The 25634-nt window shown below is 40.4% G+C and overlaps 1 protein-coding gene across 1 annotated transcript in view; it reads right to left on the minus strand.

The window, feature by feature from the left end:
- COL4A2 (collagen type IV alpha 2 chain) overlaps nt 1-6835 on the minus strand; it is a 167189-nt gene extending 160354 nt beyond the window's left edge. Inside the window, exons 1-3 of the mRNA XM_087949238.1 lie at nt 5972-6835; nt 5436-5515; nt 5215-5275 (exon numbers count right to left, since the gene is read on the minus strand). Coding sequence (XP_087805364.1) covers nt 5215-5275; nt 5436-5479 — 105 coding nt within the window. The 5' untranslated portion in view covers nt 5480-5515; nt 5972-6835. The remainder of the gene's footprint in view (nt 1-5214; nt 5276-5435; nt 5516-5971) is intronic.
- Between the last annotated feature and the right edge of the window lie 18799 nt (nt 6836-25634).

Raw genomic sequence — 25634 nt, forward strand, 5'->3', positions numbered from 1 at the left:
TTGCTCCTCTTCGGGTTTTAAACCTGGGAAGTCTGTCAATATATCAGTCCACTTAAGAGCTCAAATTCTCCACCGGTCTCCTACTCTTTCTCACGATTTCTTCTTAAGTTCGCAGTCTTCTCCTTTCAAACACTATAATCCACACTTTCACTTCCGTCTGCCAAGCCTTTCCACCCACGCTAGTCAAACTTTCGCTTTTTTAGCCGCTTTTCCCTCAGGCTTTCGACAGATATTAACACAAAAAAATCACTTGCCGATCGCTCTCTCCACTGTTAGAGTCTTTCTGCCACCTCTTTCTGCTCTTTCTTCACCGATCTTACAAGCTGTCATTTACTCGCTTTTCACATCAGAGGCAGTCCGGACTTTGGAGCCGCCATTGACAGGCGGCTGGCTCTTTCACGCTGGGCTCTGGAGGTCTTCTCTTCACTGCCAGGGGGTTGCCTTCCCCCACACTGCAACCTGAGGTTCCCCCACACCGACATGAATCTCTCCAGGATTCGGGTATCCTCTAGGGATCGCACCAAGCGCAAGAAGAGGTACACTGAAACCACAGCTGGGCTTCTACACGTCCTTATCCTGCCACCGGAAGTCTCCACATTGCCTTTATTTTCTATTTATTTAGAAAACTTACATAGCTGCCTATCACACATATGCATACCCCCCCGGGGGGTAACAATAACAAGCCATAAAACCAGAATAAATATAAACCCCACAATATCATATATGCCACAATCTCCCACTAACTCTATATTTACATTTTCTGGAATCACTTCCAGCCTACCCCCATCCCTGGATGAAGAGCCCACTCTTCACAGCTCTCTGCAGCTGTGGGCCCTCCAAATCTTGGTGGCGGGGAAGTGGGGAGCAGGGAGGCTGATCCAGATGGTCAGGGCAGCACAGAAAAGACTAATCTCCAATGTCCCACAAGAAGACAACATGTAATACAAGAAGACAACATGTAATAATTCTAAGGTATTGCAATATTGATAAGAATTAGCTGAACACAACAAAACTGGAATCAATGCTGCATTTACATTAACTTTCCTCAGTCTAACATTCTTCAGCATCACAACTACCATAAACACTAGAAATTTTGGCATGTGGTGCCAATCCATCAGGAGTTGTGGAAGACTAGCCAATGTCCACATATCTTCATCTTACCCAAGAAAGATCTTAACAATGGCAGTAGATAAACCTCTTAGGAAGATGGCAACTCAAATACAAATATCGGAATAAAAAAGCTATTTTTCTCTTGCATTTCCATCTGTCTAACACAAATCCAGAATCTCAACATTTGGACCTTTTGGGTTTTTTTTCCACCCTAGATTGCTACCCTTTCCTCTACTTTATGGTTTATATGCCAAAAGTCTAGTAAAATCCTTTTCAGCATTCACAGTGTAACTTCCATTCTTCTGCTCCTGATTTGTGTTCTCTCTCTCTCCTTCAAATTCCCATTTTAAACTATTAGTCATTCTGAGATCATTATCCTGCAGCTTGTGTACAAATATAGTAATCTCTGGCCTCTTATATGGACTGTTTCAATCTTTGCAGCATTCATTCAGCTACTGCTTTTCAAAAGCATATATTCTAAACTAATTCAATATCATATACTACCCATCCCTCTTTCATGAAAAGACTCTGCTCCATCACTGCTATTGACAAGATCAAAATAGTTATTTTGTTGATATGGTGTGAAGGTAATTTGAAATGCCCTTTGCTGAAGAAACTAAATCTTGCTCACTAGATTGTACAACCTTTCTTTGGACAACTATCCTTATTTCATCAGGTTGATGGGAGCCAGGTTCTGATATTCCAAAAAGAGAGATTTTTATACATTTTTAAAATATGATTACTAAATAACTATTGTTTAGTTCCTGCACTGGACAGGAGATTTGACTAGCTTCAAGGTCCCTCTAACCCTATGATTCTGTAATATCTGTAATATCTGCATAATATTTGCAATTCCATGAAATGAAGAAATTAAAGTCACTTTTTCATGTTTGCAACACTTCAACCTAGTATCTTTATGATCAACAAAAGAAAGATATATGTTCTGCAGCAGATGGAAACCATACTCCATCTCCTTGTGTGTCTTTTAATTATCTATTTCAGTTCCTGGAGTACATGTTTTGGTACATGCAGCATCAATCTTTATCAATTCCGTTATAAACACTGGCTACACCTGATTAGCAGCCCACAGTATCACATACCATGTAATAGCAGTGTGGGGCACTTTCATCAGGATCAAAAAAGAGGGCTACACCTTCCTCTGGCATACTGATTCCCCCACCCCCTTTCCCCCTTATTCTGAACGCTTTCGCTTGGTGCAAGATCGGGGCTGTAGGGCGGATGAGGAAAAATCTCCCACTTGAAAGCATTCAGGACTTCTCGAGTGCCGTAGTTCAGCCATTTTTAAACTTAATGCACCATTGGCGCACTCCACCTTCAGTGATGATGTTGTCCCGTACACTTCACACAGTTGCGAAAAATTTCAATCGGTTTATGGTTTTTTGCCAACAGAAACCTTATCACTGATCGCACCTCACAACTCGCGGGATTTTCAATTGCAGCACACATTTCAAACGTTTGCTGTGAAATAACGGGCAACGATAAACCTCCCACTAGCACGACTAGATGCAGACTGAGCGGCAGCGCACAGACCAAAGATGGCCACGCTAGCTCCGCCTTCTTGCTACAGACAAAAACATAATCTATTTTGTGGATAGCCCTCGATATTTTATATGTGTGTGTGTGTGTGTGTGTGTGTGTGTGTGTATCTTGTTATTCGGGTTTTCTCCGTAAGATTGAAGATCAGGACGATTGAAGTACCTAAACGATCTCATTCATCATCTTCAGGCTTCTGTCTTCAGCTCTGTGCTTCTAGAGTCTGCTTCTCAGATTCACCTGAGAAGCACAGAGCAAGACAGAAGCCTGAAGATGATGAATGAGACTATCAAACGCGCTTACTGTCAATCTTACGGGGAGAAACCGAATAACCAAAGATCCACATACAAATACCGGAACTCAGTATAATATATATATATATATATATATATATATATATATATATATATATATATATATATATATATATATATAATGAACAATTTAAATATATTTTAATTTATATAAAATATATTTTGTTTATAAAATATATTTTATTTATATTTTATATGTATATAAATATATAAAATATATTTTATCTATATATTAAAAGCAATAAAAATTAATAAGCAGAGATATTATTTTAGCTCAACTCAAAATGTACTGGTAAGAAATGTCTTTAGTGAAGCCAATTACAATGTAACAAACTGTAAACAAATTTAATTCTTTTTCTGAAATAAATAAATACATTCTACTATATACAAATCCATAGAGTGGGCTATGACTGAATGGCCGATGAAAACAATGACTATATACGCTGACCCTATAATATAAACTTTAATGCTACATTTAGCTTTATTCTTGTACTTTTTAACTTCCCTGTTAATTCCCTGTTAATTATTGTTTGCTTTTTAAAAATTCTGTAATGTACAAGAATTCTACTTTTTTGGGTTAGCAGTCTGTTTTGGAAGTTTGGGGAAAGGTCCTCACAAAAAGAGGATGCGGTAATAATTTATAAACAGGTTCCTCAAACAATCAAATATCATGGTGAGCCTCACAAGAATGGTAAAACCAAAAACCAGGTCAGTAACTTTCACAAAAACTTGAAAAGTTTCAAATAGAAACTACACTCTAGAACTCACGATAACTTTCTCCAACAAAGCCTATTTTATAGAAAAACAGATGACATTTTTTAAAAAAACACAGGACAATGGCCAATCGAATAAATTTTAGGCCCCCAAACAAATTCAGGATTATTTTCCACATGGTCTTATTGCAATGTCTCGGAGTACAAATCCAATACTCCATCAATTTGTATGGCTATCATAGGTTCCTCCCCAACCCCCAAATGGGTGCTCACTCATGCACAATGACTACTGACTGACTCCAGGCAGCTGCCTCCTAAACTAAACTTCACTCACTTTGTTTATCTGCTTCAGCCAGCTCTATGAGGCAGACCAGACTAACAAACCAATGGATTAAAGGTCTAATACTGTCCCTCAATCTTTGTGTAATTATAGGAGGGGCTTGTGTGACATGTTTTTTAAGCTATTTTGTGGGATGAGATCATGACCCCTTGTTTGATCTTTGCCTTGGCAGCAGCTCTTGTTTCTATCCTTCAAGGCCATTTTCTATACCCTCTACAGCTTTTTTGTTTTCATGGTTGGTCTTATGTCCCTTAACAAGCAGCAACCACAGTCTGTCCATTTCCCTCTGCTTGAAGGAAGTGGAACACTTAGAAAGACTTCCAAGCGATCAGAACCCATCATTTTTACTTGTTAAAAAATATGGCTGTCCCACAAGGGTGGGACAGGGGAGAAGTCCAAAGAAAGAAATGGAAGATATTTGGTGGCCAGTGGGTTATTTTCTCTAAAGCACTTCTAGTCACCCGACAACTGGATAGATACCTTGATAAGGCATTTTGTGAATAGAGGAAGAGATTTCTACAGTTGTCTGAATTTCCAAAAGATTCAAACCCATAATTACCTTAATTATGATTTATTTATTTTGCTTTGGAGATTAGTGTAAAATATAAACTATACATAAACTAACCATGTGGGCAAGGTACACAGAGGACTGCAGCCTAAACTCTGGTTGGCTTGTTAGCATGTCAATAATTCATGCACACACCCTCAAAGTGGTTCATATCAGCCTGACTTTGTCTAACTCACGAGTTGCTTCAGAAGAGGCCCTAGAGAACTAAAAAAAACTTGTGGTATTTCAGTTGGGTTGTAATATTCTGCAAATATGGGTTGTTCAATTTTTAACATTTCCATAAAAACATTACAAGCAATGTCTAGAAACCAACATGACTGATACTTTCCTTATTGTTTTAAAACATATATGAAACAAATCAATTCAGGTGAGTTACAGTTTGAAATTAAAAATACTTCGCATTCATACTTTAAGCCATATTTCTGAACAGAGAGAAATGGGGAGGGAAGATCAAACTGTTTAGTAGAAAAATAATAATAAAAAGTGCACTTCTGGAAAACAGCAAAGGTAGTTGAAGAACTTTGACAACAGATTTGGATTGACTTGGAAGCAACCCTAAAAAGGTTCCTCACCGTTTTGTTTTAATTTTAAAAAAAATGGTGATGATATACTTACAGCTTGTACACAGGCAGGAAGAAGCACAGTCAATCCCACCAGGAGGATAATTTGCATATCCCTGTACCAAGACAAGATTAAAATAGTTACAATTCATCCCCTTATGGCCAGGCCGGCTCTTACTGTTTTGCATGTCTTACAGCCACTTTTAAGAAATGCTAACAATACTTTCCCTGCCAGTGAAAATGGAAGCAACTGCAGAAAGAAATGGGTCTACTTACTGCCTAGTCCAGCATCCTAAGCTGAAGCGTGGAGTACTTTTCATGTCTGCTTTATTTTCTCCTCGTTGAAGAGGACGGTCCTAGAAATCAAAGGGAAGACAGTCTTGGAAAGAGACATTAGCGGCGGGCAGAGGCAGGCATTTTTCACGGGGAAGCGGGGAGGAGAGAGGAGGGGAATGAGCGCAACCTCCAAAGGGTCGCCGGAGACAAGTTAAGCGGCACTTTCCTCCTGGAGAGGCTAAACAGATCCCTATTGTCGATGGTGGAGGACATTCCCCGCCCCTCCCCATTCCTCAGAAAGCTCCGCTTCCCTCCGGAACCACACGCCGGGTGGAAGAACTTTTTCCCTCAGGTGGCTTACCGGGCTAGCGCGGGGCGGGGCGGACGACGACACACCCGGGGCCCTGAGACGCGAAAGTAACGCCCGGGGTCGTGGTGGGGGGGCACGAAGGGAGCGAAAGAGGCGACCCTCGAGGCGGGCTCAAAGCTGAGGGCGGCGAAGTCGAGGCTCGCGCCCTTTGCAGGTATGGACTCACCTTCCAGTCACGGCAACTACCTCAGGCTGCCGCTCGGCCAGCCCGCATCCTTCCTCCGGACGCGACGGGCTCCTGGCTTTGAACGGACGCGGGAGACAGCGGAAACCGGCCGACTCCTCCTCGGCGGCTCCTGGCTCCCAGGGGCCGGGGGCGGAGAGAGGCGGGGAAGGGAGCGGCCGCGGCCGCCCACAAGCGGGGCCCAAGAATCAAGCTCGCCTTTCCGGCGCTAGAGACGCTCCAGGCGGGACACGGGAAAGGAGGCTGACTGTATCAGCCCCGCCGGGCACGGGCACGTGTGAGCACACCGGTGGGGGCGGACGGAGCTTTTCGCGACGATGGGTAGCAGGCTGGCGGGGCCGGGCATCGCGCTCCTCTTCGCGGTGCTGCTGCTGCTGCTCGTTCCGGGCTGGTCCGAGGCGGCGGGGGTGAGTATTGCCGACCTGCCTTCGGATGGCTCGCTTGGCTTTTCTCTCCCGCTTTTCCCTGCCGGCGGCCGTCAGCGGGATCGGGCCGCCCCACCCTCCGAGCCTTGGCTCAAGCCTTTCCTACTACATCTTGAAGAAGCGTTTGCTGAACTCCCCAAATCCGGTGGCAAGTAGCAGCCTGCTTCCTATTCCCAGCAGCGCTCCACCGAGCAGACCACTCGTGGGAGGTCTCTTTCTCTCGGGTGCAGATTTCTGCCGCCTCAGAAGCTACTCCCGATGCAGAAGGCAGGGCAGGGCAGGGCAATCCGGCGTCGTCCCGTAGGCTAGTCCTGGTGTCAGTTTTTCAGGCAAGAGTCGGCGGCATGCCGGATGCATAGGAGCAGTAGGTTTATTTGTATCGGTATGTCCGTTTTATTTGAATAGCAACCCTGCTTGTATTAATGGTTTTACTACATTTGTAAGTAAATAAATTGCCGCTATCATATAAATGCTTGGCATTAACGTTTTGGGGTGAGACAAATTGCCTTTGAGAGCATTTGCACCAAGGCAAATTCCTTGTGCGTCCAATCACATTTGGCCAATAAAGAATTCTCTTCTATTCTACTGTGTTTGAAAGCAGCCGCTTTCGTTTTGGAACACAGGGGAATTGGACAACTTGCTAATTTGCTGTTCAATTTCATTTATTCAAGTCTGCTTTAAATTCGTTGTTTGAACACGTCCTTAAGATGCCTCTGTAGTGAACCAAAAGCACCCACAGACTATTTTTGCATTTTTTAAAAAAATGCCAAACTCATGGTAACTTATGGTCAATAAACGATGTTTTTCTGAATGAAATCAATTACTTATGTTTACAAACTACAATGAGCTTTAAACTAGCCCTCCACATTGTAGTCTAATAATATGTGAACCCACTCACAGATTTATTGGAGTATTAGAAATGGAACAGTGTAATCTCACTATTTATTTTATGGGAACTTCTAAATCCACATTTATATCAGGAATAAAGTACATATAACTCTATAAACGTCTGTCTAGTCAAGATAATGTTTTACTGTGCTTGGGAGATTTGTTTGTTTTTGTTTATCTGAATGAAACTATGGTCTCCAAAGTACTGCAGACTTTCAATTTAATCAACCACTTCCATCAGTTGCTTATATGACCTGTAAGGTCATAAAAGCTTCCATTATTTAAAATTTCTGGACCATCTTTACTTTGCTAGAAAGGAAGAACCTAGATGTCAGATATCTTGTTCACTTTGTTGTCATTCCAAACAATTTTATTCTAGCTTGACAGTCTTTTCCCCTAAATTTCCTTTTTCTAATCCTATCGTATGTAATTCTTCCCCTGGTAACGTCATCATAATTGATATGAAACTGCTTTACTGAGTGCTCCAGAGAGAAGAGATGAAGAATAAAATATGGTTGATCTGTTCCTTTCGATTTCACTAATTATGATTGATTGGCACAGATTGGCAGATATCAGTCTAAAAGAAAGATTCTTTTTCTGTCATGTCTGAAGAAATCTACAAACCTCAGGAAAATAATCTCAATAATTTAACATAAAAAAAACGTACAGAGATTTCTGAAGGAAACAGATTAATTGCATATCAACCTGGGTTCAGGCCCTGGCATAGGACTGAACATACCTTGATGACCCTCTTTGATGACCTCTGACAAGACTGGGATAAAGGGAGAGTAACTCTCCCCGCCCCCAGTCTTGTTTTATTTATCAGAGGGATCTGATACCATCAACAGCTGGATAGGCTGCAAGATTTGGGGAAGGGTGCACAATGTTGCATTGGTTCTCCATCCTGTATAGCAAGTTCCAGTTTGTGGGTCTGGGCAGAAAGAAGTCAACCCTGGTGACTCAAGAAGTCAACCCTGGTTATGGTGTGCTGTAGAATTCAACTATTTTCTTCCTTTCCTTTAATACCTACATGAAGCATAGGGGGGGTGATATATCAGCATGGGGTGAAGTATACATACATATCCATTGCATCCCAAAAACTGATGTGCTGAAGGCACTGTCTTGATGCTTAGAGGTTGTTAGAAATAGGACCAGGAAGAACAGACTTAACCCTGAAAGAAAAATTGGCTGTGGATATGGAAACCCTCTGATTCTAAAGATAGTCTCTTTGTTTCTGAAGAATGTTGAAGCCCCCTGGACAGAGGCTGTTCATGATTTAGGGTTTTCCTGGGTGTTTGGCACTTGCTTGAGCAAATATGATGGTATCTAGTGTACCCATAGCAATTGTTTCTGGGTCAGGAAACACTGCACACAGTTATGCAGACCGTCATCACTTGGCAATTGGACTATTTAATATATTCAGGATTCTGCCCTTGAAGACCATCTAGATTCTAGGAGCTTAAACCAGTAGTTCCCCAGGTAATAATGGGCTCTTCAAGAGTTGCCCATGTAAAACACATCTATCCTGTAAACTGCTTAGGTGCAAATCAAGGTGCAAATCAACCCCACCTTGAAAACTCTACAAAGAGAGCGAGATACAGAGAGATACAAAGGGAGGGAGGGAGATTTGGCTCAATTCAGCTCTGTCTGCTCCCCTCTCTGTCTTCGCCCAGTTTTGCAAGGATTCAGCAGCGATCTAAGGCAGCAACCTCGTAGCACTGTGAGGTAACAGCCCGACTGCCACTACTTTTGGAATGCAAGGTTTATTTTTGTATCTTTCCAGAGACAGAAAGAGCGTGGCCAAATTTCCTTACAGTTATTCCCTGGGTGCGGGAGTTGGGAAGGGGGGTGGGGAATGGGGGAGAAGGAGGGAGGAAGAGGCATAGAGAGAGAGTTAGAGGAGAGGGAGAGAAGGAGAGGGAGAGACAAAGAGATGAGAAGGAGGGAGAGGGAGATAGAGGGAGAAAGATAGAGATGGGAGAGGGAGGGAGGAAGAAAGAGAGAGCAACCTGTTCCCCATAGAAAACACAGAAAACCACAAAACCTGGGGGGGTCATGTGACTCAGTGGGAGTGACATTGAGTTGCCATGTCCACCCATGTCTCGGGGCTCCCAGTGTTTTGTTTTCTGTGGGAAACAGGTCCAAATGGCTCTTTGAGCGTTTAAGGTTGCAGACCCCTGACCTAGGGGGAGGCAGAGGAAGGGGGACTTGCCCAATATCCAGGATCCTGCTCAGCCAAGCCCGCCCCTCTTTGTAGTTGCCATGCCTGACAGCAAGTTCACAGGGTGCCCCTCCTGCCAGGGATCAGCCTCCCAAGCTGGCCCCCCTCTTGGGGCACTCACGTCGTAGAGGGTGGTGCTGTTCCCTCCTTCCTGGAGCAGGGCAGAGTTGAGGAAGCCCAGGGCAGGCAGCTTTGCTCTACTTTCTCAATGTGCCACTTCTGCGTTCGACGTGCCGGCTCCGCAGGCTCACTCCATTGAGCCCCTTGCACCTCTCCGGTGCAGCAGTCAATGGGGTGAGCCTGCAGTGCCGGCGCCTCGAATGCCCCCCTGCCTCTTCTTAGCACCCCCAAGGGGGCTGGCATAGGGGTGCTAAAAGGTGGCAGGGGGCGTTCGAGGCGCTGGCACTGCAGGCTCGCCCCATTGACTGTTGCAGCGCTCTGGAGCCGGCGCCTCGAATACGGTGGCGGCAGCTTTGCTTTACTTTCCTAAAGTGCCACCGCTGTCGCGTTCTGTCTGTGTGTCTGTCTGTCTGTCCATCCATCCATCCATCCAAAAGGTCTGTCTGACTGCTTTCCTGTCTACCTACCTACCTGCCTGTCTTTCTGTCTACCTATCTACCTACCTGTCTACCAATATCTATCTACCTACCTACCCATCTACCTACCTATCTATCTACCTACCTACCCACCTATCCATACATCCATCCAAAACGTCTGTCTGTCTTCCTGTCTGCTTGCCTGCCTGCCTACCTATCTACCAATATATCTATCCACCTACCTACCTACCTACCTACCTGTCTTTCTCTCTCTCTCTGTATCCATCCATCCATCCATCCATCCATGTTTGAAGTGCTGGCGCCGCAGGCACATTGGGAAAGTAGAGCAAAGCCAGTCTGGAAGGGAGAGGGAGAGAGAGAGAGAGAGAGAGAGAGAGACCTGATGCATCAGATTGAAATGAGGCCCAGTTTAGACTGAGGCCCTTTTCCACATTGAAACATCTTTGGCTTCTATCCAGGTTGGCTGAGGAATGAGTGCAAGCCATGGCGGAGGCTTCCTTCCTCCCTCTCCCCTACTTCTCCTCTTGTGCGCACCCTCCAGGCCCCACCACAGCCGCCTCCATGGCTGTTCACTGCTCTTGCAGCACCTGTGCAGCACACTCAAGTTTAGTGCACTTTATTCCATCCCCTCCTCCTCTTCCTGGAGCTCATTACAAAGCAGTGCATCGGAGCTGCCGCATTTGAGGTGCCGGCTCCAGAGTGGTGCAACAGTCAATGGGGTGACCCTGCAGGGCCTCAAACACCCCCCCTGCCGCCTCTTAGCGCCCCCCTGCTGGCCCCCTTGCCTCTTAGCGCCCCTCTAAGGCATCCTACCAACCCCCAGGGGGCGGTACCGCCCACTTTGGGAACCACTGCTCTACAGGATCACTTCAGGACTTGGTTATTTGAGATCTCCCATAATAAACTTAATATGTCAATCCAAAAGGATCTAGAAGAGAAGTCCTAGAAAGTGGCATAGAAATATTAAAGAATAAATGAAATAATAGATTTAGATAATTATGTACATATATATAAGAAGGACAGAAAAAAATCTGTATTTATGTTTGCTACAACTAATACTTGGAAATGAATAGGAGATCTTTGTCTCTCTATATATTGAAATATAATCACCAGAAAATTTTGTTAGAACTTCTAGAAATTGTTATTTGGTAATACCTAAGGGCCATATGTTAACTGTCTCAGTGCTAAGTACAGGTAGTCCTGAACTTACAATAGTTTATTTAGTGACCATTCAAAATTACAACGGCGCTGAAAAAAGTGACTTATGACCATTTTTCACATTACAACCAGCATCCTCATAGTAACATGACCAAAATTCAGATGCTTTGCAATTGATTCATGACAGTTGCAATGTCCCAGGATCATGTGATAATCTTTTGAGACCTTCTGACAATCGGAAGCCAAATTCACTTAAGGTCATAAAATGGGGCAAAATTCACTTAACAACTGTCTTGCTTAGCAATAGCAATTTTGGCTTCAATTGGGGCTATAAGTCAACTACCTGTAGAAGTTTTTGACCTGGTAGCTGAAAAGGGTCTAAATATCTACATTGTCCATCACATTCCTCCACCATAGCCTGCTCAGTCATCTTTCCTTGTAGGGGTCAGGGGAAGGCAAATTGAATATAGATTATCTGGAGGTAGAAAAGGTCTTTTTAGCAGTGACCTCCTAGTATAACACCTGATAATCTTACTTTATTTCAGTAAAATTATTCTTTTTATTCTCATATGTATTATTGAACATCTTAATCAGACAAGAAAAAAGAATAACAAGCTAAGTAAAATACTGGAAAAAAAGTGGAAAAAAAAACAAGGGATTTGAAATATCCTTGAAATTTTAGTGTTTCATTAATTGATTGTAAATAACTGCATGCATTTTAACATTTGAAAAAAAACTAAAAATCCCCATTAAACCTTAAACAGAATATAAGTATCAAAAACAATAGACAGCATATGGCAAAACAGACTGGCTGCAGGATGTCAAAGGAGCATGACAAGGCTTATATACTTCCCCTTTATTTATTTAACCTACTTGCTGATTATATCAATATCAATAATTTGTGCTCTGCCGATGATGCTACCCTGATAGCCAAAAATGCAACTAGTCTTCAAGCTTTCGTGTTAGCCTTGCAAGGTAGTCCAGACAAGAAGCACTACCAGGATTACTAGCTTTATCCTTATTGTAAGATTACATTAACAGTGTCTTGCAAGTCTGAAAATACATTTCCCTCCTTTCATTTTACTTTCCCCAAAGCTAGGAAAAAATTGTTTTCAGATGCTTTTACCACCTCCCCTCCTTCAGACTCAAATTTCATTTATCAGATTGTTGCATAGGCTATGACTTTTCCTCTTGTCTCCCAATTACGTTTCTGTGACTGGTTAATTTAAAATGCAGGTAGTCCTCAACTTATAACCATTTTGTTTAGTCACCATTCAAAATTAAAACAACACTGAAAATAGTGACTGACAACCATTCCTTGTGCTTGCGATCATTGCAGCATCCTTACAGTCACGTGATCAAGTCTGGGCACTTGGCAACCAAGCCTATATTTGCCAGAGTTGCAGCTTTCAGGGGTCATATGATCACCATTTGCAATCTTCCCAACCAGCTTCTGACAAACAACTGGGAAAGCAGGATTTGCTTAACAACCACAACATTCTCTTAACTGCAATGATTTGCTTAACAACTATGGCAAAAACTGTCATAAAAATGGGTGCAAATCACTTAATAACCACATTCTTTAGCAAGTGAAATTCTGGTTCCAATTGTGCAGGTTAAGTCAAGGACTACCTGCAGAACTTTATAATTTTCTGACGTATAGTCATAGAAATTTAATTTTTTGTGTAGTGTTGAATCTCATTAAATTTAGTAAAGGTATTGCTTTTTTTAGTCTGTTAAAGTTCTATGTCAGCATCTGAATGTTGCATTTATTGACCCAAAAACTTGTCACAGATCCATATTGCTGCACATATTCCAATATCAATATTAAATCATTCTTTGGTATCTATAAATGTAACAGTCTTTGTATAAATTCAATTTATGGTCTTGAGTTGCTAACTTAACTATTAACATTTTATTTTTCTAAAGGGTAATAATCTGATAAACAATGTGAAAGAGCTTGGAGTAAAAATCACAGAATCACTAGATATGTGAAAGGGCTCATTACAACTAGCACCAACAAGGATGGCGCAGTGGTTAGAATGCGGTATTGCAGGCTAGCTGTGCCCACAGTCAGGAGTTTGATCCTGACCGGCTCAAAGTTGACTCAGCCTTCCACTCTTCCGAGGTTGTTAAAATGAGGACCCAGATTGTTGGGGGAAATATGCTGACATTTGTAAGCTGCTGAGAGAGTGCTGCAAAACACAATGGCTGTGTATGTAAGTCTAAGTTCTATTGCTATAAACAATAATAATTCTTTGCAAAATTGCTTGCATTCCTATCAAGCCCTATGACATTTGGTTTTTCAAATCAGCAAAATATTTTTATATGTATTTCCGCAGATCAATGTAGGTGAGAAATGCATTTCCAGAGATTTTGGCTGGTCATGAATGAATTAGCTATCGATGACAAAAGCTCTTATTACAAAAGCTCTTCCTAAAGCATATTATCTTCTTGAGTCAGAAGCTGTGGTTTGCTTTTTGTTTCCAATTCTTGACTTGTTGGGATTCTGTTCGTTATATCATAATGAATTATACAATGGAGATGGCTTTTAAAAAAATTATTTAGCTGCAGGAAGAATTAAGCAGAAACGATTCAGCAATGTTTGCCTGAATTCAAGGAAATTCTAACTTATTGTGATATAGAAATGCTGTTAGTATTGGGGGCAAGATTTGCTGAACCTAAGAATTTAGAAGCAAGGATCACTGGGAGTAAGAGATCTGATTCTCAAATAAATTTGCATATGTTTTGTAATTTATTACAGAGCACTAGGTTATGGTGCTACAGGACTCCTAAATGAAAATTTGTTTATTCTTTCATTTAGGTTGTCATATAATTTCTTATTTTAAATTGACATTCTGTTAGCCAAATATTTTCCAAAATTTGTTCTAAAGACAATAGCATAAATAATAAATAACATTTGAATTTATGTAAATATTAATTGTATTCTTTCTCATTAATCTCTGAGGCTGTGCATAAATGTTTTTCATTGTAATCTCTGAAACTTCCAGTTTCTTACCTGCAATTCCATAGAGCAAGCAGTATTCACTAATATTCCTGACTGCCTTATAGAAGAATAATGCTGTTTTTCACATTAGGAATATTTCAAATATTTTAAGCCTCTGATAAGCAGGAACTTTTAAGTCCAGACCAGAGATAGGACACTGTCCAGTGAACTTTTCTACCTAGACTTCTGGAATTGAGATGGTTTATTCACTCACATCCTAAGGATCCCATGCTAATTGAGCCGGCCTGACCATGAGGCAAGATAAACCCCACCACTTAGTTGGTCAGTTGGGATCATACCAAAGAGAATACGCATTTTATACCTTTTAGCTAAAGAAAAAGGTAGGCACTATTCATGAATGCTTGAGGAACACCTAGCCAATGCTGCCAACCAGAAACTACAGACATCTCCAGATAGGTTGTTGCTGCAGTTTGACCAAAGCCAAAATTGAGTATTTCAGATCAAACAGCATCTAGCCTGCAGCCACTGTCTGAATGCTCTTTGGCTACCTAGGACCCAGTTGCTGCTATGATATGAAGCTAAGTTTGAGGTATGCCATAAGAATGAGAGCCAACTTGAACAACAGCTTACAAAGTTGCTTCTCAAGAGGACCCAAATCCTATGCAGTCTACTTTTTCACCTAACCATTGACTGGACTTGTACTCTCTGTGCCCTAGGCTGGGTTTAGCTGGTGCTTAAATTCTAGACTGGGAACTCTCTGCGTTCCAGGGAGATTTTCCCTAATGTAATGGGAGCCTTTTATTTTATTTTATTTCACTTCTTAATTGCTCGTCTCTCAAGAACAGGGCTCTGGGTGATGTTTAATCAATAACATTAAACATTAAAACAGAATAAAATAAGATTAAAGCTTTTAAAAATATATGAAACTATACTTTAGGTTTCTAGAATTTCTTCCAATGTAAAACGCTCAGAGGTAGAGATACTGTTCAATAATAGCATTTCAGTAACAGCAAACAATGACTCCATTTATTTCAATGGACTGTTTATGGCATGTTATTCTAGTTTCTATCCTTAGAAGGAAGCAGGTATTCAGTCAATGGCTGCCTGATCATCTAGACACGATCTTATTAAAAGAGTAGGATCCCAGAATCTGAAAAAACTCTAGGTTCCTCAGTTAATGCTTGATTTTTCTGTTTCACATCCTGATGTACTTTGCTCCTTTTGTACATAACAGACATGAAATAATCTTTCACACTCTGAAAGCAGCAACAATTTCCATCATTGAAATCCAAATACTGAATCTGATCCAGTCTATTTCTTTGGCAGAGCAGATAAAATTTTGCATGGTTGAGATTTCATCTCCTTGGAACTCCGCTCATGTTGGCTTTTCAATTTCAGACAACTAATCTAACAACACATATATTAGAAAGTAAACTACATTTGAACTGGTTAGTAGGTACAGCAAGTGTTTGGAACAGTTTGTAATTAGGGCCAGGATTGTAGCTAAATTTTGTATTATTTATCACTATGACAATTAGAAGTTTGGGGGTCTGATTGTTTTACCAGGTATATCTAGAGCAGGCTTCTATTGGATACTGTGTAATATATATATAATTTCTGTGCATTTAGTCTTTGACCATATATTTTAATGAACTATACTGAAAATTAACTTTTGGTCAATATTCTTTTACTCTGGTCCACATTTAGCATTTTAGCTGTGGGACATCCTTTGGTATGTCCTGCTTTATTTAAGTGCTGGAATGTGAGCTTATGATGGTATAAGGAATTCACTGTGGAATGTGATGTCATCCTGAGCTTACTAAAAACACATTTTCATTTGGTGACTTTACCGTGGGAATAAGCCCTTAGTCATTTGAGAGCAGAATATTGGGAAAGCTCCGTGTTCTTTCATGGAAGCACTTTAAGACAAACTGACCCTGGAAAAAGAAATGAAGAAATCAAACCAAGTAATCATAAACTGATGGGAAGAACTGTTAAACAGTGAAACATTCTGCCCCGCTATCGGGGGAAAGATTGAATGGATTCTTACACTAAGCTAGTTGGCTGAATTATAAGGCCACTTTTAACTTCCATGTTCCATGATTTTGTTATTATTTTTACAGCCATTGCAAGACAGGCTCTCCAGGCAGATATACATGTTTGGCTAAAATGTGGTTGGTTTGCTTAATGGATAGTTTGTATAGCACCCTATTTTTTTAACAATAGTTAAGTATTATCATAATTTCCTGGATACACATAAAACTTTGAATCATATGATAATTTTAGTTGCTGGATATGTGCACAAACTACATTGTAACCTAACATGCTGTGCAAAATAGCCAAGGATCCAATGTTTTATACAAATCCAGATAACTGGGTTAATCTAATGTAATAATGCAGGATTCAAATAATCATAAATTAATATACTGCATAAGCAGCTTTAACTTTAAAAAAATCAATAATTTCCCCACTTAAAAGAATAAAGGTTGGATTTATCAATGAAACTATTACTTTGTTCTACCATCTTCATGAAATTGTCTTCCCAGCTATAGTAAATTGTTTCCTATTGGTCACTAGTTTTTAGGGGGAAAGTATTGAAAACAAATACAGTTTATAATTGGCGTACAAACAATAGTCATTTATTTCAGGATATAGCATTTCTTCCATTGTAGGCTACTCCAAATTTATGATACCCGGTTTATCTAATGCCACTCCTCTTCACTCATTTTTAGGCAATCAATAATCAGTCGTCACATTTATTTCATTGGGTAGCATCTTTTGTCAATGTATGGTAAACCAGCAGCTCATCTAATTGGGTTTGTATATGAGCAGATGGGCCCATGATAAGGGAGGTACCCAACAAGAAAACTAGAGCAGAAAAAATTCTCTTCATATAATTGCTTTGCTCGGAGTCTTGTAAGCTCAGAGGTTCAAACTTCTCTACTTGGAGAGGCTAAAGTCTTTTAAAGTCTTCAGTGAGCAGAGCATCTGGCAGTCTACTTTGTAGTTATTGACAAAGGTTATTGAGAGGATTCCTCCCAAAGGACAGGATGCTATGAGGAAGGAAATAGGGTGGAGAAGGAAAATAAAGTACACAAATGACTGGAAGACTTGATTTTTGCTGTCAATACTCACTTGTGATTACTGTATCACCTTTTTTGCACAGGAATGAGGCAGACAAGAAGGTATGTGTGCAAGAAATGAAGGAAGGATAATGGAAGTGCTATTTTTTCTTTTTTTAAAAAAAAGCATTATTTTTATGTAAAATTTTCCTTCCCATTTTTATTGCCCCAAACTAATGCAACAGCCTGTAGTAGGTAAATCTTGTTGAGTCTTGGTGCCTAAAAAGGAACAAGTGACCTTAAACAGAGCTGCTGTAGCACTGCCCACTAATCAATAAGGGTGGAATAGTAAGTACATTGTGCCCCTTTTATAGGTTCAAGCACAAGCTTGAGCCTGTGTTCAAACAAATTCACTTCTGTTTTTTCTCTAGTGATGATCTAGAGCAGGGCAATCTCATGGCCTGCAGGCCAGATGTGTCACATGCTCCCCCCCAAACCCAGTTTAGCAAACTCATGATATGTCTTGTGACGCTGCCAGGTTTGACATCCCTGGTCTAGAGTATTATTTCATTTGTTTCATCTTCCTGAAATGAAGATGAAGTAAATCAAGGGAGACTTTGGGACATGAGGGTGAGAGAAGCCATAACCAACTGGATCATTTCAGTGATCCTGAGATGATCTAGGCACTTGGTGGAACTGCCTTTGAGATTGCTAGAAAACTCCAAGCATTCACCAGAGTCCATCCACAAGGCTTCTGGTGGGTCAATTTAACCATTCTTCCAGCTGCAGGGATTTCAAAAAGTAGTTAGCTTCTGGTGAGCCAGAGTCATCCAACCATGCTTTTGGACACCCTGTAGCATCCTCCATTTTTAGTTCACCTATCAGTTGCTTTGAAGTGAAGATTGGATGTAGAATGCTGCCATGAAGTATGCTGGACTTGAGATAACTTGTGGCAAACTCAGTGATGGACTAAATTCCTAATCTAGACCAGATCCTCCTCTAGAGCATTGAAGTCCTCCAGCACTATGAACCTAGTAGATTTCAATACCGGTCTAGCTATGTGCTCCAGGTGATCAAGAAAGGTACTGTGCTGTGCAGCAAAATAACCAGAATCCTTCAACTATTTTCAAAGTCACATAAGGGCAATAAAAGCCACCCCACACATGAACAGTATTCCTAGTTGCCACCAAATCGATGTCATCTCTATCCAATGGTCCTGGCATCAACGTTTGTGCAGGCTTCAACAATCAGGAGGTCAGATCTCAGGCATTGCTACCCTCACCCAACCAGGATTTGATAATACATGGTTATGTTTGTATTAATACTAATATTCAGTATTCTATTCTTAACATAAACTACTGTCCATCTATTTTTCTCTACAATATTTTTGGGACCTTTTAATTGTATCCCTTATTCCCAAAAAAGTTTGACTGCATATAATGCCTCTTATATAAAATCCAATTTTAATATTTTTTTATGCCGATAAATATCAGTATACCCAATATCATTTCTTAATTAAGGTAATTTTTTAATATACAGTAAGTTTGCATCTAGCTTGCTTTATAAAATCTTTATCTATGTAAGTTACTCTGAAAAAAATTCCAGGAATGTTGTAATATCCTTCCGCTGCTCCCTTAGTTAATTTTTTAACAAAAAAAATCTTTTGGCATCAAATATGCTTTTGTCTGAAATACATCACCATAGTTTCCTTCCTCTATAACAGAGATAGGCCAGCCAATCTTGGGTGAACTAAAAGAAACAACAAAAACAGTGTCCCCCCAAAAAACCTAAGTCTAAAACTGATTAATATTTGGGTGGAACACCATTAGGATATCCCAAGTTTGGACTGGGAAGTTAAAAATAATCCTTAGAAGGAGATAATGGCAAACTTCTATATTATACGGATGTACCTATCAAGTCACCAGAAGTTAATCTTGACTTGAGACAGATTGTATCTTTATGGTGGTACAGATTTCATTCAACTGCAGTTACAATTAGCCTTTGCCAACATAACAAATGGAGATGAACAATAGATGTTGTAGTAGAACAAAACAGGGAGAGTTGGTATATACTGTACCAGGCTTGTGCAGAATTAGACCACATGACATGATGGTGGATAAGTGTGCATCTAAGAGTTGGCTGGACAATAATAAGCATTTTCCCAGTTGGGTTTCAGGTCCTCTAGTAGCTATGAGAGTATGGTTGGAGTGAAAGAATTGATGGGATTTTTTTTATGACAGTTGCACCATGAGCACTGCTCCAGAGATGACCAGTTGTGAAAGCCTGAACTAGGAAGGTAGCTTGTTAAGATTCTTGCTGGGGCATCAACCACATAGATGGATACTACTGGTCCTTTACAAGCATCAACATCTCATCTCAGGACTGATGTTGAAGTTTTAGTCTGGGAATTTCAACCTTCAAATCCTGGACGAAGATTATGGTGGATGAGATTGCCTCATGACTATGGATGACTATGGCCTCTACTCAATTGCCAATCCCAAAGAGCTCCTTGGTTTATACCAAGAAGCCTAAAAAGATGCCTAGTAGCAGGAAAACCAAAAGTGGACACAACTGATACTGGTAAGAAATCATACCGAAGCTTATATACAGTAGTGAAACATCTTTTCCGTAGACACCTGGCAGCATTCAAAAAAGCCTTGAAAACCTTCCCATAAATTTGGGAGTAGTGTGTGACTGGAGAAGTTGTTTATTTATGTGAGGGATGTGTTACTTTCGGGGAACTAAGAGTTGTTTATTCTTGTTTTTTTATATTTTTATTGTTTTATTATTATTTTAAGCTTTCCATAGCTATACTGCATGTGTTCTTATGCAGTGTTTTCTGGCATAATGACTTTAATAAAGGTTTGTTGTTGGTTGGCAGTTATATAAATAAGTAACTTACATCCACAGATTGGGCAGGAGGCTGTTTGATGTTCCCTGGACCCTTCTGCAGTTGCTCATATTTGCTCTGTGCTATATGGCATGTGGGCAGAGCCCAATGTTGGCAGTTTTGATCTTGTGGAACCTAAGAAAGGGGTACCCTGTAATTCAGATATCCCCATCCATGTGCTAGATCTGTTTTCTGGGACTGAGGGTGGAGTTAGGTCTGAGCTTCTTTCTCATGCTTCCTCTGTTTCCTGGGCTTAAAATACACTTTTTAAAAAAACAATTATTCCAAGGCGCTTTCTGTGGCTCATTGCTCCCTCGGAAAGAGGTGATCTGTGAATTTGGGGTTCATCTAGACTCTTGGTTTCTGTCTACCCTAGCAGCAGCAGCTCTTGCCCTGAGCATCATTTGACTTGTGTAGACAAGTATGGAGATGGGAATTAAATGAGGACTACCTGTAACCATTATGTAAATATCAACTTGGATATTTGAGATTACATTAATATCAACTTAATAGACAAGAGAAATGAAGAAGTAACTGAAGATTGCCCTGCCTTGATTCTCTTTAGTATAAGGGGTGTGTGTGAAGAGAGACTCTGTGCCAGCTTTTCATGATTGGTTACCCTTAGCTTTCTGGGTTGAATTAATAGCAATAGCAACAGTGCTTAAACTTATATAACACTTATATAGTGCTTTACAGCCCTCTCTAAGTGATTTACCGAGTCAGAATATTGCCCCCAATGCTCTGGCGCCTCATTTTACTGAAAGTGGAAGGATGAAAGGCTGCGTCAACCTTGAGCTGGAAAAATTTGAACCCCTGGCAGTCAGCAGAATTAGCCTGAAGTACTGCATTTTAACCACTGCACCACCGCAGCCGTAATACTGCTGCTTATTATCTTTACAGCCCTCAATGGCACAGAATCTGGGTGTAACAGGTAATGTCTTGCCAGAACTAAATTTGCCTGTTCAGTCTGGGCATAAGGAGAAAGGTTGTAGTAGGTCTTCCCTCCTCGAGGTGTAATGGGAGATGGACCCGAAATTCTCAGAAGCCACTCCCTCTTCTTAGGACCCTCTCCAAACAGGGAAACTAAGCAGAGCTGTACTTCAGCAGGCACTTGGTCCTTAAAGATAGTTTTAGTCAGGGGTGGGATTCTACCAGTTCACACCTATTCGCTAGAACCGGTTGTTAACATTCTAAGCAGTTCGGAGAACCGGTTGTTAGAAGAAATTACTGGCCTAATCCTGTAAGGAAGCCAGGAAGGAAACATTCTGGTGTTGCTTACAGAAACTGCCTCTCCGTTAACCCTTATTACATTCTTGGCAGGACTGGACATCCTGTCTCAGGAACTTCTCTGGAGTTTTTTTCCTCTCCTTTGCTGGTACTTTGCTTGTGTGGAGTGACCATTCAAAGTTACAATGGCACTGAAAAAAGTGACTTATGACCATTTTTCACACTTACTACTGTTGCATCATCCCCACAGTCATGAGAAGCCAGGCGAGGAGATGCGTGCCTCGATGTGAGTGATATTGAGTTGGCCAGGCCCAGCCAATAACATGACCACCAAGCCACGCCCACCCAGTCACATGAACACCAAGCCATGTCCACCAATTAAGCCACATCCACAGAACCGGTTGTTAAAAAATTTGAATCCCACCCCTGGTTTTAGTCATGGGACACCTTGGAGATTTCTCTTTAGTTTTTTTTTTTTTTAACAGTGTGGTTCTAATACATGTAGGAATGTCATTACTCAGAATTCTGGTGGATTGAGATAGGATATAAATATTGTCAAATAAATAAATAAGCATTTCACTTACTCCAGCTCCATACTGAGCACTATTCTTCTCAGACCCTGTCATGTTACTTGGGGAATTTTAGTTTGGAAGCATTCAATGAATCTTACATCAAATTCCTGTATCTGTACACCTTCCCAGAATTTCATCTTTATTTCTGTTTTATTTTTTAAAATGCTTAATGAGAGAACCACTTTATACTCTTTGTGACCTGTACTGTATGTTGCCATGTATAGCATTCCAAATTGGGTTTTTGAGACTTCCTCCTACTCCCACCAGTAAGTCCTCTGAATGTTGCCCTGACAAAGTGAGCTAGGATTATAATAATTTTTTTGCTTTTAAACATATCAAATAAGTACTTTTTCCAAGAGCAAATGTATTTAGTTTGGCATTCCCATCCGCAACTTTGACACAGACAGACTAGAGGAAGTGATGGGTCATAGGAATCACACTGGATCAGATCTCCATCCTGGCTTACATATCCATTTCCGGCACATGGGAAGAGATGCCCGAGGAGACATAAATAAATGATCTCAGGGGAGATCTGAAGTTTTAACAATGTAGCAAAGCTAAATTTGGCAATAAGCCTGCTCATTATTTTGTTATCTCAAGCTTTGTCAAAATGGGACTTAAGAGAGATGTAATTTCCTTCTTTTGCATTTTATGTACAATGCTTTTCTTATCTTTGATTTTTAAAATTTATACATGGAGGTTTTACTCTCTAGTTTGGAAATATTTTATCTTTTAAAAAAAGAAACCTCCTTTTTTTTTAAAACAAATTTCCTATTGTTAGAAATATACATATAGAAACCAGTGTTTTTAAGACTTACATTTAACTAAGTTTGTAAAAACACTTTTTTTAAAAAAAGTAACTCTTGGATTTGTGGAATTCTTTGCCTCCCTTTTTAATATAGTTCCCAAGAAGAATTAATAGTTAGTGAGTGCTGTCTAGATTGTACACCATCTAATTTTTTCCACCAAAATACAATTTTTATACCTTGGAGGCTTGGTTTATACATTATATTTAATGTAATGTGCTGGTTTCATTTTTGTTTAGCTTGTTTTGTGAACTTTACCATTACGGTCAAATGGTAGATTGCTCATTCAACAACCTTTGGTTACTGCAAAGAAGATATCAACCAGTTCTAGGATCTGAGCAGTTGTATTGCTTGCTCAAAACTTTCCTGCAATCATCAACCCAGATCATCCTTTATCTTAACCACATGCTCCAGCCTTCATATCTTTCAGCATGATCCTTTCATATTCAAGTTTGACTACATTTCAGTATTTTGATAAATCTTGCTAGAATGTCTAACTATATCAACTATTAATATTTTTAGTTGTGAAATAAATAATCTTGGGTTTAGTGGCCACTGGAAATCTAACCAGAGACATTGTGATATCAATGATACAGATTCCAGTGGGGATGGTGTGCTTTGCTGGAGGTGACATCGGACTACCTGAAGGCTAAAGAGTAGAACTAAGTGTTTTCTGGGAGTAAGAGTAAATAAGAAACCAAAAGACAAAATAACTTTAGAGAAAATAAAAAATCCTTCCTTTATTAGTACCCGCCCCCCCAAATATGAAAGGATATTGTCTGAGATAGAACTGAGCCAAGACATAAAAGCGGACATGTTACCTTCTCACTTGATTGATTGTCTGGTTGATTAAATGCCATCAAGTCAGTTTTAGTTCTTAGTTATACATCGGTAGACCTCCAAGATGATCTACCCACAACCTGGCACTTCAGGTTTCCAATGCTATACCCATTGCCTCTGTAATGAAATCTGTCCACCTTTGCCACCCTCTTTCTTTTTCTTTCCTTTTCCTTTTTTTCTTTCTTTCCACCTTTCCCAACATTTTAGACTTTTAGACATACATAATGTGTCTAAATGTGATGCTCTAGCATTCCCACTTTCCTAAGAAAATGCTTCTCTTTAACCAATGAAGCACATATTGACTTCTTTTGGTGGTGTTTGACTTCCTCAGTTATCCAGAGTGCATCCCAGTAACTCTCATCACCTGTTCCCACAGTAATTGAATGCTTGATCCATGCTGGTGGCAATACTTGTTCTACTTATTTGTAGTGTATTGGCAATTACTTATTCCTTGTTCCTTGCATATACTGTATGCTGTGATCCTTGTTAAGGATAATTCATGTTTTTGCTGGCTGTAGTGTTTGCTGGCCACAGGGCTAACATTATGATTATGGTTAATATTATGATTAACATTATGGTTTACCACTCAGGGTCATTGGTTTGAGCTGAGTGGTTATACAAATTGAATAAATGGACAAAAATTGGAATGAAGCACCTTGTTTTTGCCAATAGAAAATTGGCTTCTCAGTTAACTAGATTGGTACCTCATGAGATGAAACCATTACTGTCTTGTCTTAATTCAGGCAGTTGTTCAAATAATCTCGGTATTGTTGTGTCTTCGTAATTCCAAGGCAAGATGCCTTTTTATATTTCCTGGCAATGAAGTGAAAAGCAGTATGTTTAAATTCCCACATGAAACCAAGCTACTTTTTCTTCTGGGCTCCCTTTATAAATGTCCATGACATGAGCCAGGGGGCAAGAGAAATGCAGTCTGTTCTTGTATTGTTTAACATATGAGTTTACTTCCCTTAAGTGGAGATTTTAGGATCCTGTATCATTCTTTACCTGGGAGATGATTTGCTTTACTGTATATTACGATCTATGAGTTGACAAATTAGAAAAAATGTCTGCCCTTGCATTTTAATATCTTTTCTCCCTCTCTGATGGAAATCACCGGGATGGAAAATTTCTGTGTCAGGGCTGAGACTGGTATAAAGCTGTGCTATTTTAAAGGCATTTAAAATATGGCATCACTGTGCTTCTCTTCTGCCTTGCTGGTTCTTTTCCAGTAGTTAATGAGTGCCATATTATGGTTGTGTCTTAATTCAGAGGTTTCACTTCGCTTGAGGATGATTTGGACTCTGATGCATAGCTTATCTAATTTGAATAAAAACTTTCAATACCTCTTTCCATTACTTTTTGGCCTTCCTTCAAGCTTTTAGAAGACCCAGGGTTGTTGGGGTTGTTTTTTTTTAATGTTCAGGCAGACATGAGCAGGAGACCGTAACAATAACCAAGGACCACCTAGTCAGCCACAATCATAATCAAGCAGTGGATATATTCACTGGCATGGTAGGCACTACTAACTACCGTAAGGTCTCCGTTGCCTAGAGAGTGCTGCTTAAACAACCACTCTTGCTGCAAGAGAAAACTACTGTATTCCAAACCAGATCCCCTGCTCTATGCTGTCCAAGGTCCTGACAATTCTTGTAACCTAAAGCTTACCTGATATGACCCTGCTAACTGAAGTGTTATAAATGATACAGCATTCTCTCTGGGAGCCGAGTTCTGTGTGATACCCCCCTTCTTCTTCTTCTTCTTCTTCTTCTTCTTCTTCTTCTTCTTCTTCTTCTTCTTCTTCTTCTTCTTCTTCTTCTTCTTCTTCTTCTTCTTCTTCTTCTTCTTCTTCTTCTTCTTCTTCTTCTTCTTCTTCTTCTTCTTCTTCTCCTCCTCCTCCTCCTCCTCCTCCTCCTCCTCCTCCTCCTCCTCCTCCTCCTCCTTCTCCTCTTCCTCCCCCTCCTTCTTCTTCTTCTAAGTCTCCACTTGATTAGTAAGAAGTACCCATGGTGCAACAGTCTTTTGAGTACAGAT

This window comes from Notechis scutatus, chromosome 1 (assembly GCF_049901735.1).
Source record: "Notechis scutatus isolate UNSWTSFEM ecotype Mainland chromosome 1, rNotScu1.2, whole genome shotgun sequence".
Taxonomy (NCBI): domain Eukaryota; kingdom Metazoa; phylum Chordata; class Lepidosauria; order Squamata; family Elapidae; genus Notechis; species Notechis scutatus.